This window comes from Rhopilema esculentum, chromosome 7, assembly GCF_057945365.1.
Source record: "Rhopilema esculentum isolate cy_ngs chromosome 7, ASM5794536v1, whole genome shotgun sequence".
Taxonomy (NCBI): Eukaryota; Metazoa; Cnidaria; class Scyphozoa; order Rhizostomeae; family Rhizostomatidae; genus Rhopilema; species Rhopilema esculentum.
In genome coordinates this window covers 705,848-719,730 of record NC_142821.1, presented here as the reverse complement: position 1 = coordinate 719,730, position 13,883 = coordinate 705,848, and the positions used below count along the sequence as shown (strand labels likewise).

At 35.8% G+C, this 13,883-nt stretch overlaps 1 protein-coding gene across 2 annotated transcripts; it reads left to right on the top strand.

Annotated features, from left to right (window-relative positions):
* Positions 1-383: 383 nt before the first annotated feature.
* Positions 384-13,342, top strand: LOC135683699 (adhesion G protein-coupled receptor G6). Of its 2 annotated transcripts, XM_065199032.2 has the most exons (14): positions 384-1,188; positions 3,069-3,605; positions 4,181-4,510; positions 4,807-4,916; positions 5,551-5,627; positions 5,997-6,130; positions 6,461-6,705; positions 7,155-7,304; positions 7,584-7,678; positions 8,646-9,145; positions 10,276-10,501; positions 11,371-11,630; positions 11,987-12,074; positions 12,708-13,342. In XM_065199032.2, exons 1-14 carry the CDS (start codon positions 1,122-1,124, stop codon positions 13,174-13,176), a joined length of 3,288 nt encoding a protein of 1,095 aa, XP_065055104.2. In that variant the 5' UTR covers positions 384-1,121; the 3' UTR covers positions 13,177-13,342. The 2 variants fall into 2 exon arrangements, with proteins under 2 accessions (XP_065055104.2, XP_065055105.2); XM_065199033.2 differs by lacking the exon at positions 4,181-4,510.
* Positions 13,343-13,883: the final 541 nt, after the last annotated feature.

The following is a 13,883-nucleotide window of genomic DNA, read 5'->3' as shown; positions in this document are numbered from 1 at the left end:
TGAAAGGAGGGGCAAGAGGGGCCAGCGCGGGCCAGCGGGCCCTTTTCATTAAAGTGCCCTTGAAACTGGCTAATTGAAATAACCAGAGAGAATCATATAAAATTTTGATTGTAGAGCTTAATTCATGACGACAATTCTCAAAACTTGTGAGATAATTCCTTATGCCAAAATTAGCCAATTTTCAAGATACTTACATATAATAGAAGTAAAATTGTAGTTAGTAGAAGGAATTAGAGGAAGCTGGTCATTCCGGCGTCCCTGGCCTGAACTACTGGCCCGGACAACGTAAGGACATGCCCAGCTAAAATGAAAAATTTGAAGAAAAAACTTTGAACATTTTCTCTCCTGTTATCAAAACAGAGGGTACTCAGGGTACCGTGCTACTCAGATTTCCGTAAAAAACTATTTTTAGTGGACTTGGAATCAATTTATAGAACGCGGTTGTATTTATGGATGAATAATGGTGAAATAAGAACAAAATCAAGAACACTCGAGTTTCGAATACTTCAAGAATAAGATCACAGACTTCCAGCAATAATTATTTTATTTTTGTATATATTATATGAAAAAGGATATATTGGATTTTCTCGCCCTTAAAATTAATTAAATTCGAACATACGCGTTAGTAAGTCAAGTCATAGTGATGAAAGCCTCCCGTCATCAATCTAGCCATATGAAATGAAGCTGTTAAATTGTCTGGTTGCACGATCCTTTATTCAGCATGGTAATTTCCTTGAAGTTTTACAAACAGGAGATTTACCTACAACAACGGTCTACAACGTGTCACATTTTTCCTGGTACACTTTTTGGGTCAATGGTATCGTATATTACACTAAAGTGGAAAAAATAAACATTCGTGTGAACGCTACCGTGTGATTTTTTAAGAGCAAAACCAAGGAACGCAATAAAATCGAACATCAAATATCGTTGAGCCTTTGTTTGTGCTTTTTGCAAATACAAACACCAATTCAAGACATTGAGGATTTCACTGAGAATTTGTAGTTTGTCACTTCTGAGGAAGTAAAGCGGTATTGGGTGTTGTAGCTGGTTTTCACTGAAAACAAAGTCCATCAATGGTCACAACTACAGTTCTACTGTAAGTCCAGCTTAAACGGCAGAAGATGGTCGGACAATTCACCTACATAATTTGCTTTGCATTGTTAACAAAGGCCTTTGCTACGGATGGCGGTATGTGCTCGATTTATTTTTTCATCGTGCTACTAGGCCCTAGCCAGTAAATGTAACTGTATAAGTCACGAGTTGCATCATCACCCATGAAAACCCCGCATCTGGTATGATTGGTTCCATTTCAACTAGGCCAACTAGTGATAAAGTGGAGAGGGCTCTGATGGCTCTTCTTCCTCGATAAATATAAGAATTGTGTTACAATTCGCTTGTTTTTATGAAGAAAGTCGCTATAAGAAACGAGTAACTGGAAAATGGACCAATTAAGAAACTACAGTATTCGAAGAAAAGAAATAAAAACAAATCATTTGGAAAAAGCCAAGAACTTCGAACTTTTGTAAAAAGCAATCGATATGATAGATTCATTTGCAAAGACCTTTAAGAAATTTAGAGAATTAAAATATATTACCCATCCAGGTCAGTGCAACCATTACCAGTGGCGGAAATTCAGGCTTACATTTGGAGGGGGGGGGGGGGGCAGGCCTACGATTTTCCGACAAGATAACATCTTGGGTCATGTTTGATTTTAAAGAAACTGCACATTTTGATAAAAATAGATGATTTTTTGATGGAACCCTTTAGAAATCTTTGCTGACCACGCCATACTTAAGTAGCAAGAAGAACAATCCATTTATCGTTTTTGATATCAAGATCGATATCTCATTTAAGATTATACAAGAAGTCGACCGATTACACTTTTGACAAGTCGTACGTTCATTTTATGCATTTTATTTTGTTTTCTTCAGTGGGAAATACGTTCGAAAATAACTTTAATTTGGAAGAATCCGATGGAAATTTCGGGTAAACTTTACGGAATTGAAATTAAATATACAATTCACAAGCAGTTTTAATTTTCGTCATAAATTGTTTGATTGATTATTAAGTACTGGCTGATATTTTATCAGCTATGCTATGCTCAAATTTTGCAAAAAGGGCACTAGACCAGGCGGATAATAGGGGAATAGTCACTCGAGGGTGAAGTTTATGCGACCAAGAGCTTTCGGTCGATTCGAGGGTGCTGATTTCGAAAATCGATGTTATACGGGGATTTTGGGGGGCCATCAGCCTTATTTTCATGTTTGCAGTCTCGTTTTTGCGTATATGAAGGTAATGAATGAAAAAACAGTTTAAATGGTAAAAAGTTAAAGTCTTAAATTTAATCAAGCATATTTCTTGCGCATAAATGCTTAAAATTGAATTATGGTCTGTTAAGGGGGGCCAAAAGCCTCGTTTTCACGAGAAAATTGCGTAATCTTACAATTTTTATTCTTAAATAGACATCTAAAAAGCTAAATACATCTTTTGTTGAGACTTATTTTTCAACTGTCGTCCGAAAGAACTATGCAGCGCTATAAATTACTAACTGATAAACGACACTATAAAAATACAACCGGATCATCTAAACGTAGTTTAATAGTTTCAAAATTCCTTAAGATCGTCTTTTGAGTCACTGCACTCGACACTCTAGGCGTAAAGCTCTTTTTCACTCTGCCAATAGAATCCTCATTCACCCCAACCATGATTTATCTACTAGGAAGCCCAACTGAAGCATCAAACCACCTTGAAAATCATAGAGATCCAGTTTGCATGCATAATATAAAGCCTTGCGACTTTGTGACAAAGTTAAAGCCTTCTCTATTTAACTCGACATTATTTAGGAATTTACCTCGGAATTCACATTTTTCATGAAATGAATAAAAGAGAAAAGGCCTCTTAAGCAGGGTCTCTGAAAATTCATTGCTCTTGCTCTGCCAGTCAAAAAGTTTAACTTCTTCTTTTTGTGACAATTATATAATGCATAGATGTAATGTGTTTGTTCTTTATCTCACATGCGTCCTATTTTATCATCCAGTGAATAATAACTGATACATTTTCTTTTCAAGCTTGCTACGAATCGAGGAAAGTGACTGCTGATGCTCCTATCGGTTCGGTGGCGGTGGAACCACAAAAACTCCAATTTTGCTCTTCGTTGACATACAACTGCACCTCATTTGACATCAATAAACTCATAGTCACTTATAGCAATCTCACTAATGTACAACCAGCAACTCCCATATTGATATGCTCTGCTAGGTCCGGAGACTCAATCTCCAACTTATTTTGCTGGAATCAATCTCGACAAGCAATCGTTGTAGCAGCTTCAGTGTTTAAGTTTCGTGATATTCTTCCGGATGGACATTTCTTGTACACAATAGTTATTGATGGTCGAAAAACCTGTTTCGTGCGGGTGGATATAGAAGATGACACGACAGTTGTGCCAACAACAGCAACAGCCAACGCAACAAGCGTCATTACATCGAGGCTACCAATGAATTCGAGCACATCACCCAACAACACCGCTGTATCTAAAACAATGACAAACAGCTCTATGACGATGCCCTTCAATACGACACGAACAACAACACAGCCAAAACCGTTTGGTAAATAAGCTTTGCACTATTTATTTATTCAAATCTTTTGTCCTGCTACTGTTTATGAGTTTTATTTGCCCTTTTTCCCAAGAAAGTAGCAGATTTTATTCTAAAGAGCAAACGTTCAAATGAGACAGTTATTTTTTAAGTACAAACATTTCCACCACGCTAAAGAAGCTCCCCTTTTGTGGTAGTTCATGTTTGGGTATTTGATAATTCAATTCAAGCATTTCCTTATCTAGTCTACTCTTTTAACTCCCACGAAATTCATTCCTCGATTATCCGATCTCAAGATAAAGACACCTTCTACATGTTATTCAGAAAACAGTTTATTTTTGGTTAAGCTTTACTTTGATAACCGATAGCTTAAATTTTGGGAAAAATTGTTATGATTTTTGGTTAAAATAATTGGTAGAGAGTTTTTATTACATAGGCCCACTCAGAATGTTTCTTGGCGTGAAAAGGGAATCAGTTTTACTGTTTCTTCTCGTAAACTCCTGGCCAATTTTTGCCCAAGTTATGATCTATCATTGATATTTTCCTTCTGATGTATTTTCGCATGAATTTCTAATTCCATACCAAAGTTGAAATGCTCCCGATGAAAGAATCTGTTGTCAACGCCTCACTCGCCACAGCTAAGGATGCTCGATTGCAGTGCAGCTACATTTGCAGAAACTGTGCTCAGAAAAAGCCTACCTTTAGATGGGAAAAAGATGGCTGGCCTATCAGTAGACTGAGAAAACAAATTCGATTTGTAAAATCCAATAGAAGTCATGTAATTGAGAAACTGGACTTGGTGCAAACGCAGATTATAGACCTGACTGTAATGGACCCATATGTTCAAGGCTATTACAGATGTGTTGTTGAAACAGACCAGCTATTTGCAGGGAACAACACCCTCCTATGGTTGATAGGTTTGCTCATACATTTAATCTAATCGATAAACAGGCTTATTTTAACTTTAACTAACATTGTTAGATTCAGGCCAAACGTAACTACCTTCCCAAGATGCATTGTTTTCACAGTACTACCTTGCAGTTTACGAGAAGGCCCGTTTTGGTATCCCCAAGAGTTTTTTTAATTGTCGGATTCAAAAGAAAGATCTTGCTTACATGCTGAAATTAAGAATCAAGGAAGCATTGTCGCCCATCTGAATTGTCAACCACTCTCGAATTAGTTTGTATTTAGTCTTATTTGTTTATTCTTACAGATGTATCGACGATGATATGGGAAATTTTGGCAAATAATTCAACTTCTGTAAAACTGGAAAACAAGACGATTTTGAAACTTGACGAGTTTGAAAATATTTTTAGCATAAGTGTAAGTATGCTGATGTTTCTCGCCTTCACGGCAAATAATCTTGGCCAGTCTAGGAATGCATTCCATATTTAATTAGCAAGAGAAAAGGTCCTACAATTTAAACGTCAACTTCTGCATTAAAATTAAGTGTCAAAGTAAAATGTTAAAAGTAAAAATGTTAATGACAATTATGTTTATAAATAAACTCATTACCAATAATACGATACCAAAAATAGCACTTAACGATTCCTGTCAATTAAATTTCATCAATTTGTTTAATAAAACGGCACATTAACCCATACTCTAGTTTTACGTACAATTTTATTTACAAAGAAACAAGAAAAGGCACATTTCGTTAATTTCCAAGGCAATAAGCTGGAGATGGTGTTGCTCTTTACTGGTAGCATTCCTAAAGGAATCTAAATATTCGAAATGGATTAACTTCACCTATTATAAGAACACATTTTATGATAAGAACTCTCGTCTTAACAAAGCGAAACAAATTCTAACAGCTAGTCGTATAAGCTTTGATTTAGTGATGTTAAAAGCTTTTATGTTATGTTCTTGTAAGTGAGATCAATGTAGAATCAAGAAAATTTAAAGATCAATTTAAAGATTTTTCCATTCACATTCAAGAATTTCTCTCTTTTCACAGCTGACCAAGACATTGAAAAGGAACCGGTTGGCAAGAAGTAAATTTGACCTTGTCGTTCATAAATGGCAGAATAATTCGTATGTTGATTTGATTACAGCAAGACAATAACGCAACAGATTTTATGTAGCGCAGACCGAATCTGTCCTCTGTGTTCGTTTTAAATCTAGGCCTCATCAATTCTTTATTGTCCATATATTCTGTTATTCACTACATCAGAGATATTATGATGCTGTGTGACGTTAAGTAGGCACCAGAGGTTAAATCTTTCGGAGGTGCATTTTGATTGACTCTATTCGCCTTCTGAGTTACAATTTGTTAACCCGAAATTTAGATTCAATCTATTTTTCTTGATTAGCCTTAATCCATCAAACTCATAGTTTATGAAAAATACTTAGAGAATGAAATGTTTCACGAAAGGTTGATTACAGATTTCTGCTTACAAATAGTTTGGTGACATTTAATGGATCCAGAGTACGGTTTACAGCATTCTATCGAAACGTAACAGATAAAGAAAAGCTTAGGATTTGTAGAATCGTCCACGAAGGAAAGCTGACAAGCAAATTTAACACAACAAGTCTTGGTAAGTTGAACGAAAATAAACATATAAAGACAAGGAACAGTAACAAGCAAGTTTCAACAAGTAAATGAAAGTTTCCCCTGAAAATAATTGTATGAAGGTGAATTTCTCTTCACAATGATTTTTTCACTTTTTCTTTCGAAGTGAACCGAAAAAAATAATTTGGAATGTCGAAATTCTTGCCAATATATCTTCGAGCCAACATTATTCATTATTTCCATCGTTTGACCATTTTAAGTGGTTTATACTCAAATTTTCTGTTAGCTGCTATTTAATTTCGTTAATAATATCGTCGTAATATCACCGATATAAGATCTGCTGTTCAAATTTCAGACTGCTGCATGCCTTCAGTAACTGGCGAAGACACGTCATCAGCAGCTGGTGAAATCCATTGGCCTATCGCCCTACACGGGACAAAAGTTGCAAAACAGTGTCCTTATAGCAAACCAAATCAACCAAAAACTGCCTATCGTTATTGCAAAACTGATTTTGCCAAAGGACCCACTTGGCTGGCACCTGAAACTGCAGAATGTCCTGAACCTTCACAACTCACAAAAAACCTGAAAAAATTAGCTGAGGTTGTATGGTACCATTGCCATTTCGATATGATAATTAGAATTGCATAGCTTTCTGATTTGTTTTCACTTGAGGCTTCTATCTTCAAAATCCCATTAATATGATCTACGAATTGCAACGAATTTATATGATCTAGCATCTACGGCATTTTAGAAGTTCCCCCTTCCAAATTTCTTAGCTTCTTTTTAATCAATCAGGCAAACTTAGATTTTGGCGGTTAGTAAATGAATATGATGATGCTGCCAGTAATTTTAGAAACCAACAGATTTCACCAATTGTCACAGAAACCGCAGTATAAAAACTTTGGTGACGTTCAATTCCACTGGACAGATTATAATGGTTTATGGGTACGCCCTTTGAAACCTTGTTACCATTTGCGGCGTAACACACACCTAATTCTATGCATCCTCTTGCAGCAATACACCTGTCTATAAGTTTATTTTCTCCGCAGCAAAAGGTAACTAGAGGCAATAAAAAAGCAACTATGAAAGAACTGCGGAAGCTGACAAGAAAGGCGGATAACTTCACAAATGAACTTGACGTTTGGTTTTCAACTGATATTTTGGAAAATGTTGTAAATATTCCTGATGATCAAAATATGGTAAATTCCTGATTTTTCAAATTGGTTTAGGAAACTTTTACCAAAATTGATGAAAACCCTGTCTTTGATTCACGGGTGTTGGTTCATTTTGGACTTGCTAGAAACCTAAGATCGAAAAGAGTTTACTAATCAGGACTGTTCACTTTTTACAATTTTGCCCCAATTCACAATCCTAGTAAATTGTTTTATAATAAGACTAACAAAGAGCTTTTTATCAGGCTTGATTTAAGCTTCATCAGGATTTTTTAAACTTCTTTTCAAGCATCAATTACTTCACAGGTTCTTGAAGACTTTTTGGGAACCACCAGTGATCTGATGAATGTCAATGCCCAGTTGCTACTAGAATCACAAAATACCATGAACACGTCTACAAGGTAAGACAATATTTGTTGTGGCTAAAGAAAGCAGTGAAATTTTCGTATTGTTAATGCAGTTGCACCGTTCCCGAGGCTATAGCGAGCTTGACGCAGTATAGAGCCAAAAGAGTATATGTATCAATTTGCAACAGTTGGAACATATTAATATAGTTATCATTGTTAGGTTTTTAGTAGGACTAAGAACTTAATAGCACATATAATTGGCATTATGTTAGTTTTGCAAATTCTCTCTGCATTTCCAAATATATAATCAACTGCAAGTAGGATCATAATCGATCAGTTTTCTTTCTCTCAAATTCTTTCCTATGTTTGCTATAGGTAAATAGTGTTGCGTTCGAGTGACTTGTAGCTGATTCCAAATTAAAGGGCTTTCTCTTCAAACAATAAATGAAAAAGATTTTCTGACCCAGTGACAACGTAGATGATCTTATTCAAATCCTGGGTAGAATTTATGTATCATTTGCTTTGTCTTCATCGTTCACGAACCTCATAAACAAACGATGCTGTGGCCACAGAAAGATACTAGATACTTCCTCTATAATACCAGCAACCGATTGTCTTCTTTTTGGAAAGCATGTTATTCTCAAGAGAATTTTTGTGCGAGGGTCGATAATTTTTCACTGCTGTTAAGTCTTTTATCAATAAGATAAATATTTATTTCTAACACATTATGTAATATTTATTTAAAAATAGTTGCCATTGTTATGTTACTTCTAGTGGGAATCCCAAAGATATTAATCCGTTTCTCAATGCCATCATCAAAATACGTCCCTCTTGTCTAATCGCCAGTAAAATATAAAATACATAATTGCCCCCTAACTAGCACCCATTAGCATTGAATTCCTTATACCCCTGCCTATACGGCATCGAGTACTTTATGACAGACAGATTACCAGGTATTTCCAATAATTTTCATTTATGTCACTTATTGGTAATTTAATAAATATGTTTTATTTCTCAAAAGGGTGCTGCGGTTGCTTGAAAGAATTTCTGACGGAATTCAGATGAATTCAACGCTGACCAACGAGCAAGAAAATTTGGCCTTTGGAATTAATATATTCAAAAATCGAATGGTTAATGATGGACTTACAATTCTGGGGTTTAGAAATGAAACGACCCAGCTACCCCAGTTAATGTTTAGCGAAGGAAAGCTTTCAAAGAAGACAGCGATGATGGCCTATGTCTATCTATCGCCTGCCTCACTTCAAAAGATAAACAAAAATGGGAGTTTGAAAAACACGAGGCTGACTAGTTTCTTTTTCAATAAACCAGTATTTTTTCAAACATCAGATGACAGCAAAAATAAATCAAAGAGAAGAGATATCATAAATGGTAAAATCGTGTCTGTTATGATGAATGGTAGGACGATTCAAGATCTGAAGGGTGACGAGGAAATTCAGAACTACTTTCAGCCCAACGCTACTGGAAGAATCAAGTGCGTTTATTGGAATTTCAAAGCCAAAGGTTTGTTGCCATTTTATCCCTTATTTAGGTCTTCGAGGATAACCATAAAATCTAAGCGTACATTAGCAAAAGGATTGTGAATATAAAACCATTTTGTTAGCCATCCATGTAACTCAGTCTTCAGATTTCCCAAAGGTAACCCGATGTTTACGCGAGTATGTAAATCCAAAGATTCTACGGACAATTTGACTAGATCTTGCCGTTCTACGACGAAGCTTGCCAGAAAGAAACGCTCAACCTGATATCTTGCCCAACATGAAATTCTTTTTGAAGCAATCATAAAAAGTTTACTTACTGTACGTCTCTGTCACCTCTTTGATGCCGTGGTCTCTGCAAATCGATGCTGCGATCCCTGTGCCTGTTTTTATGCATACTTTGATGTTTCCCTTGTTAATAAAAGATACACGAAATGGTTGGAGCAGTAGCCTGTTGGTTACTCGCTTTCAGGCTTGTTTTTGACCACTAGTGATTACATCACACCTCTTAAACGAAATTATTTCGATCCGAGGTTTCAGATTTATTTGTTTTGTGCATGTTGTCTTCCTTTGAATTTTCCACACGATGTTTATGTCACGGGAAATCCAAATAATTTACCTCAAGATTAATAAAAGGATTCTAAAAACCAAATCGTTTTCTATATTATCATTCTAATTTAAGACAGTTCTTTTTAAGACTACTTTTTTAAATGGTGGATATATTCTTTTCAGGACCTTATGCGTATGTGCAAAGGGATTTATTCCTTGAATTTGAGAGAAAAAGAATCAGTGTATCTTATATACAAATAATTTCAATTCATTTTTTCTCTGAAACAAAATTATTTTTAAAAGAAAAAATGCAGAGACTTGTGGGTTGTAGCTCAAATTTTCAAACACAAAGACCATCATTACTAATGGCCTTTTGTAAACATACGAAATTTCACTAAGACGCCTGTAATTTTAAGAACCCTTTTATATTCACAAATACAAGGTACCTAATCAAAGAAAGGTACCCTGTAGCTGATTTGGCTCCTTTTTGTGGTGATATACCGCAAATTTAAAGTGATTTGCATCCCTTACTTTGCCATTGAATCCTTATGACTGTTACTCAATTTTTTATAATTTTGCACGAAAAATATTTCCTGGATGTTGCAGGTGGCAAAGGTGATTGGTCAACTAAAGGCTGCATATTAAAAGGGCTTCACAGTGGTGTATATCAATGCAGTTGTAATCATATGACGAATTTCGCGATTTTGCTGGATGTCACAACAAGACCCCTTGCTAGCACAGAGTACAAGTCCCTAAGTATCGTCTCATATATTGGCTGCATAATTTCGCTACTTGGACTTTTAGCCACTGTTGTCACTTTTTCGTCCTTCAGGTCTGTAAGACGTTTAAATTCACCTTTATTTTTGTTTAATTGCAGTATTTTACTAATGTACAAGCTGTAGCAACACAAGATTTGCAGATCAGGCCTTTTATCAAGTTTTTTTTTCAAGAAAATGCGTACAGTTTCCTACATGCACGTTTTTTCAAAATGCATGCCTAATGCTTTCAAACTATTAAAAAAGTATTGAATTATATATTTCTTTCAAAATAAAGCACATATCCAATGTCGTTGATAACATATATATTACCGATAATCCAGAGTCAGGAAAATATCACTGACCAGAGGAAGGTTGTTGAAACAAATATGAACTGAGGAAGGTGAAAAATTTGGAAACTTGAGGGAATTGAAGAAATCGTATTGCCTTTTTGTTTTCAAAATTCAGTCAGGCAAAAGATAAAACAATCAAATAGTATTTTTAAACCTGTTTATTAATACGAATGTTTTTGTAGAACTGCTTTGCACTGTAAATTCAGGCATTAACTTATTTACAATTCATATATTTAGATTATGACACGCTCTTGCTATGAATTGATTTAAACATGTAACTTTACACCCGTCTCAAAAATGTCTATAATCAAGGACAAGCTACAATGTTTAAGATGTTTTGGAATTGCAAGGAGAGGGGGTCAAGACTAGTTGAGTACCCAAAACACTTTGACTAAGGTTTTATAGAAAAATGAGTAGATAACTTTCTGGATTCTGTGAAACTCTATACAAACATACAGTATATTGATGCCCTATATTACGGGGAAGACACGTGCTTAGGTTCTTTTAACAAGTAACGGCTAGGATAGGATAATGTGGTTATAACCCTCGCTCACAAATGTTATTAGATTTTAAAAGTTGATATTTTTGAACAGGAATCTGCGAACCAGCACTGCAAACAGAGTTTTACTTCATTTATCAGTATCTTTGATGATGACTATGGTGATATTCCTCGTTGGAAGCCTTGTGACATCAACAACTGGATGCAAGATTATATCGACACTTTTACATTACTTTGTCTTGGCCTCGTTCTGTTGGATGGTTGTAGAAGCATTCAATATCTACCGCAGCTTCGTTGTGGTTTTTCCTAAGGGATCCTCAAAGTTTTTACTCCAAGCAAGCATCTTTGCATGGGGTCAGTATGTAACTTTTCACTGAATCTTATTAGCAAAGCGTTGCAACATTTGGGGAAGGGGGCTGCGTCTGTTACAGACAATGAATGATACAGATACCACCGTAGGAAGGATAGAATTATTTGTAGGCACCATTGTTTGCAAAAATAGGGACAGATGGTATTGTTCATTGAAAACTATAGAATCTAATGATTTTGACAGGGCATGCCCCCCCCCAGCCCCCTCCAAGAGCAAAAGTTGCCATGGCCTTTGATGATAACTATAGCCACTCGATGCCCGAGTATTACTAGCAATATCTTCCTTCAGGTTCATCGTAAGAAGCTAACGTATTGCTTTATTTTGTCTATTGATTTTTCAGGAACACCTCTAGCTATTGTGCTTACTTCAGCTGTCGTTTCGCAGCTACAGGGTTATTATAGCAGCTCTAACTCTGGTGGTCAATGGAAGTAAGTGTTTACAATCGATCTACCAGTTTGGAGAATAATTTCTAAGTCCCATCTGATGCGGCATATTTGCTTTCAAGGTATTCCAATCTGTTGCGTTGGTCAAAATAGGTGTTTTTAGATCTTCATATGCAGTACCATGAGTCATATCTTGCGTGGAGTGCTGTAGGGTTGAGGGGAGATGTTACACCCTTACTCTTTTCATAGAAGGTTGTAAAAAACAAGCAAGGGAAGGCAGAACAGGCACAAATGTGTCTCCATCACAGTAGTCTTTGTCAGTAGATATATATCTTTTCACAAGCCCCTTTGCGTTCCACCAGTCTGTAGGGCAAAGCATATCTGATGGTTACATCACCTTTGATAAGATGAGAAAAATATCAATTTTTATGCTAATTTTGATTATTCTTTTTAATTAGTTACTTATTTGGCGAAATATTTTCTTTTTTCTCCTCATTTACTAAATCTGTTTTCTTAAGTGAAATAAAAGTTGGCTCTGTCACTGACACTTCCTTCGAGTCTTGTGTTTCACATCATAAATATCACCACATAGCATTTGAATCTGTATCTTGCACAATTTTAAAGCAGTATGACGTTTGTAGATGTTATTCTCATCATTGTTCCGTCTTTTTATTGAAGGTGTATGGTAGCTGGTCTTGCATTCTACATCGCGTATTTAACACCAGTGAGTTTGATCCTGTTCATCAATTTCCTCGTGCTAATTATCACGATAATTTCACTGGGCAGACAGTCTGCATATATCCCTAACAAAGGAATGAAAAGAAGATCCAAAACAAAAATTGCCGTGTTCTTCTCAGTTCTTCTCGGCTGCACCTGGATTTTCGGCCTTATTGCAATCGAGGATTTGAAATTCACATTCCAGCTTCTTTTTTGCATCTTCAACTCACTACAAGGATTTTTCATTTTCATCTTCTTTTGTGCGAAGAACGAAGATGCGAAGAAAGAGTGGAAAAGAGTTTTTGAACGGAGTTGCACGCGCAGAAGAAAGGTAAAAGAACAAATTCCTGGAAGCTGGAGTGATTCTAAGAATCAAACTATCAAAATGGATTACGCAAGTAGTTGGCCTAGTGAATCAATTAATCGTTAAGATTAGAAGAACAAAGCTTGCCAGAGTCTTAACACACAAAAGGTCAAATGCTTCTTGCAAAAACCTTTGTGTTCTTGAATATCAAAACATTTTTAATGATAAATTCCAGGAAAATCTATAAATCTGTCAAGTGTTTTTGATTATTTATTTGGATAGCTAATTTTTATTGTGTGTCATTTTTCTTCTGTTGTCCTTGTTTTCTATTTTAGTTATGGTTTAGGTCTTTTGGTAACATTTGCCAGTTCTGTGCTTGTTATGTTCCCCATTTTGAGAGAATTTTTGTAAAAGGATATCTTTGTACAAGAGAGTTGAAACTTGTTGTTTGACATAAGAAAACTGGATATCAGAACGAAGCAGGGAATGGACGTAGAGGATGCAAAACGTTTTGCGAGTCTCAGAATGGACCTTACCCGAATGCCATTGCTTCATTGAGATAAAACGGCCCGAATGGAGTCTGAAATGCACCCCTCCCGACACCCTAAGTCTCCTACACCGATGCAACAATAGTGCTTTTAAATTTAGATATAGAAATTATTTTCGTTCTTGAAAGAGAGCTGTTTATTTTAGAATAAAGTTTCGTAAGGCAACGCATTCTCTTGCAAAACATGGTCTTTCGCAGCAAAATCTGTACCCGTTACTCATCAAATCTAAAAGTTGCAAAACAAGCAAAGAATGTTTGCGGATATGTTTAAATCTTGGTTTTGAGT

Bases quoted from the DNA above. Each gene is read 5' to 3' on its own strand.
- LOC135683699 (XM_065199032.2), top strand. From the start codon at position 1,122: ATGGTCGGACAATTCACCTACATAATTTGCTTTGCATTGTTAACAAAG. The intron at 10,502-11,370 runs GTCTGTAAGACG...ATTTTTGAACAG, and splicing joins GTCACTTTTTCGTCCTTCAG to GAATCTGCGAACCAGCACTG. The intron at 11,631-11,986 runs GTCAGTATGTAA...TTGATTTTTCAG, and splicing joins AGCAAGCATCTTTGCATGGG to GAACACCTCTAGCTATTGTG.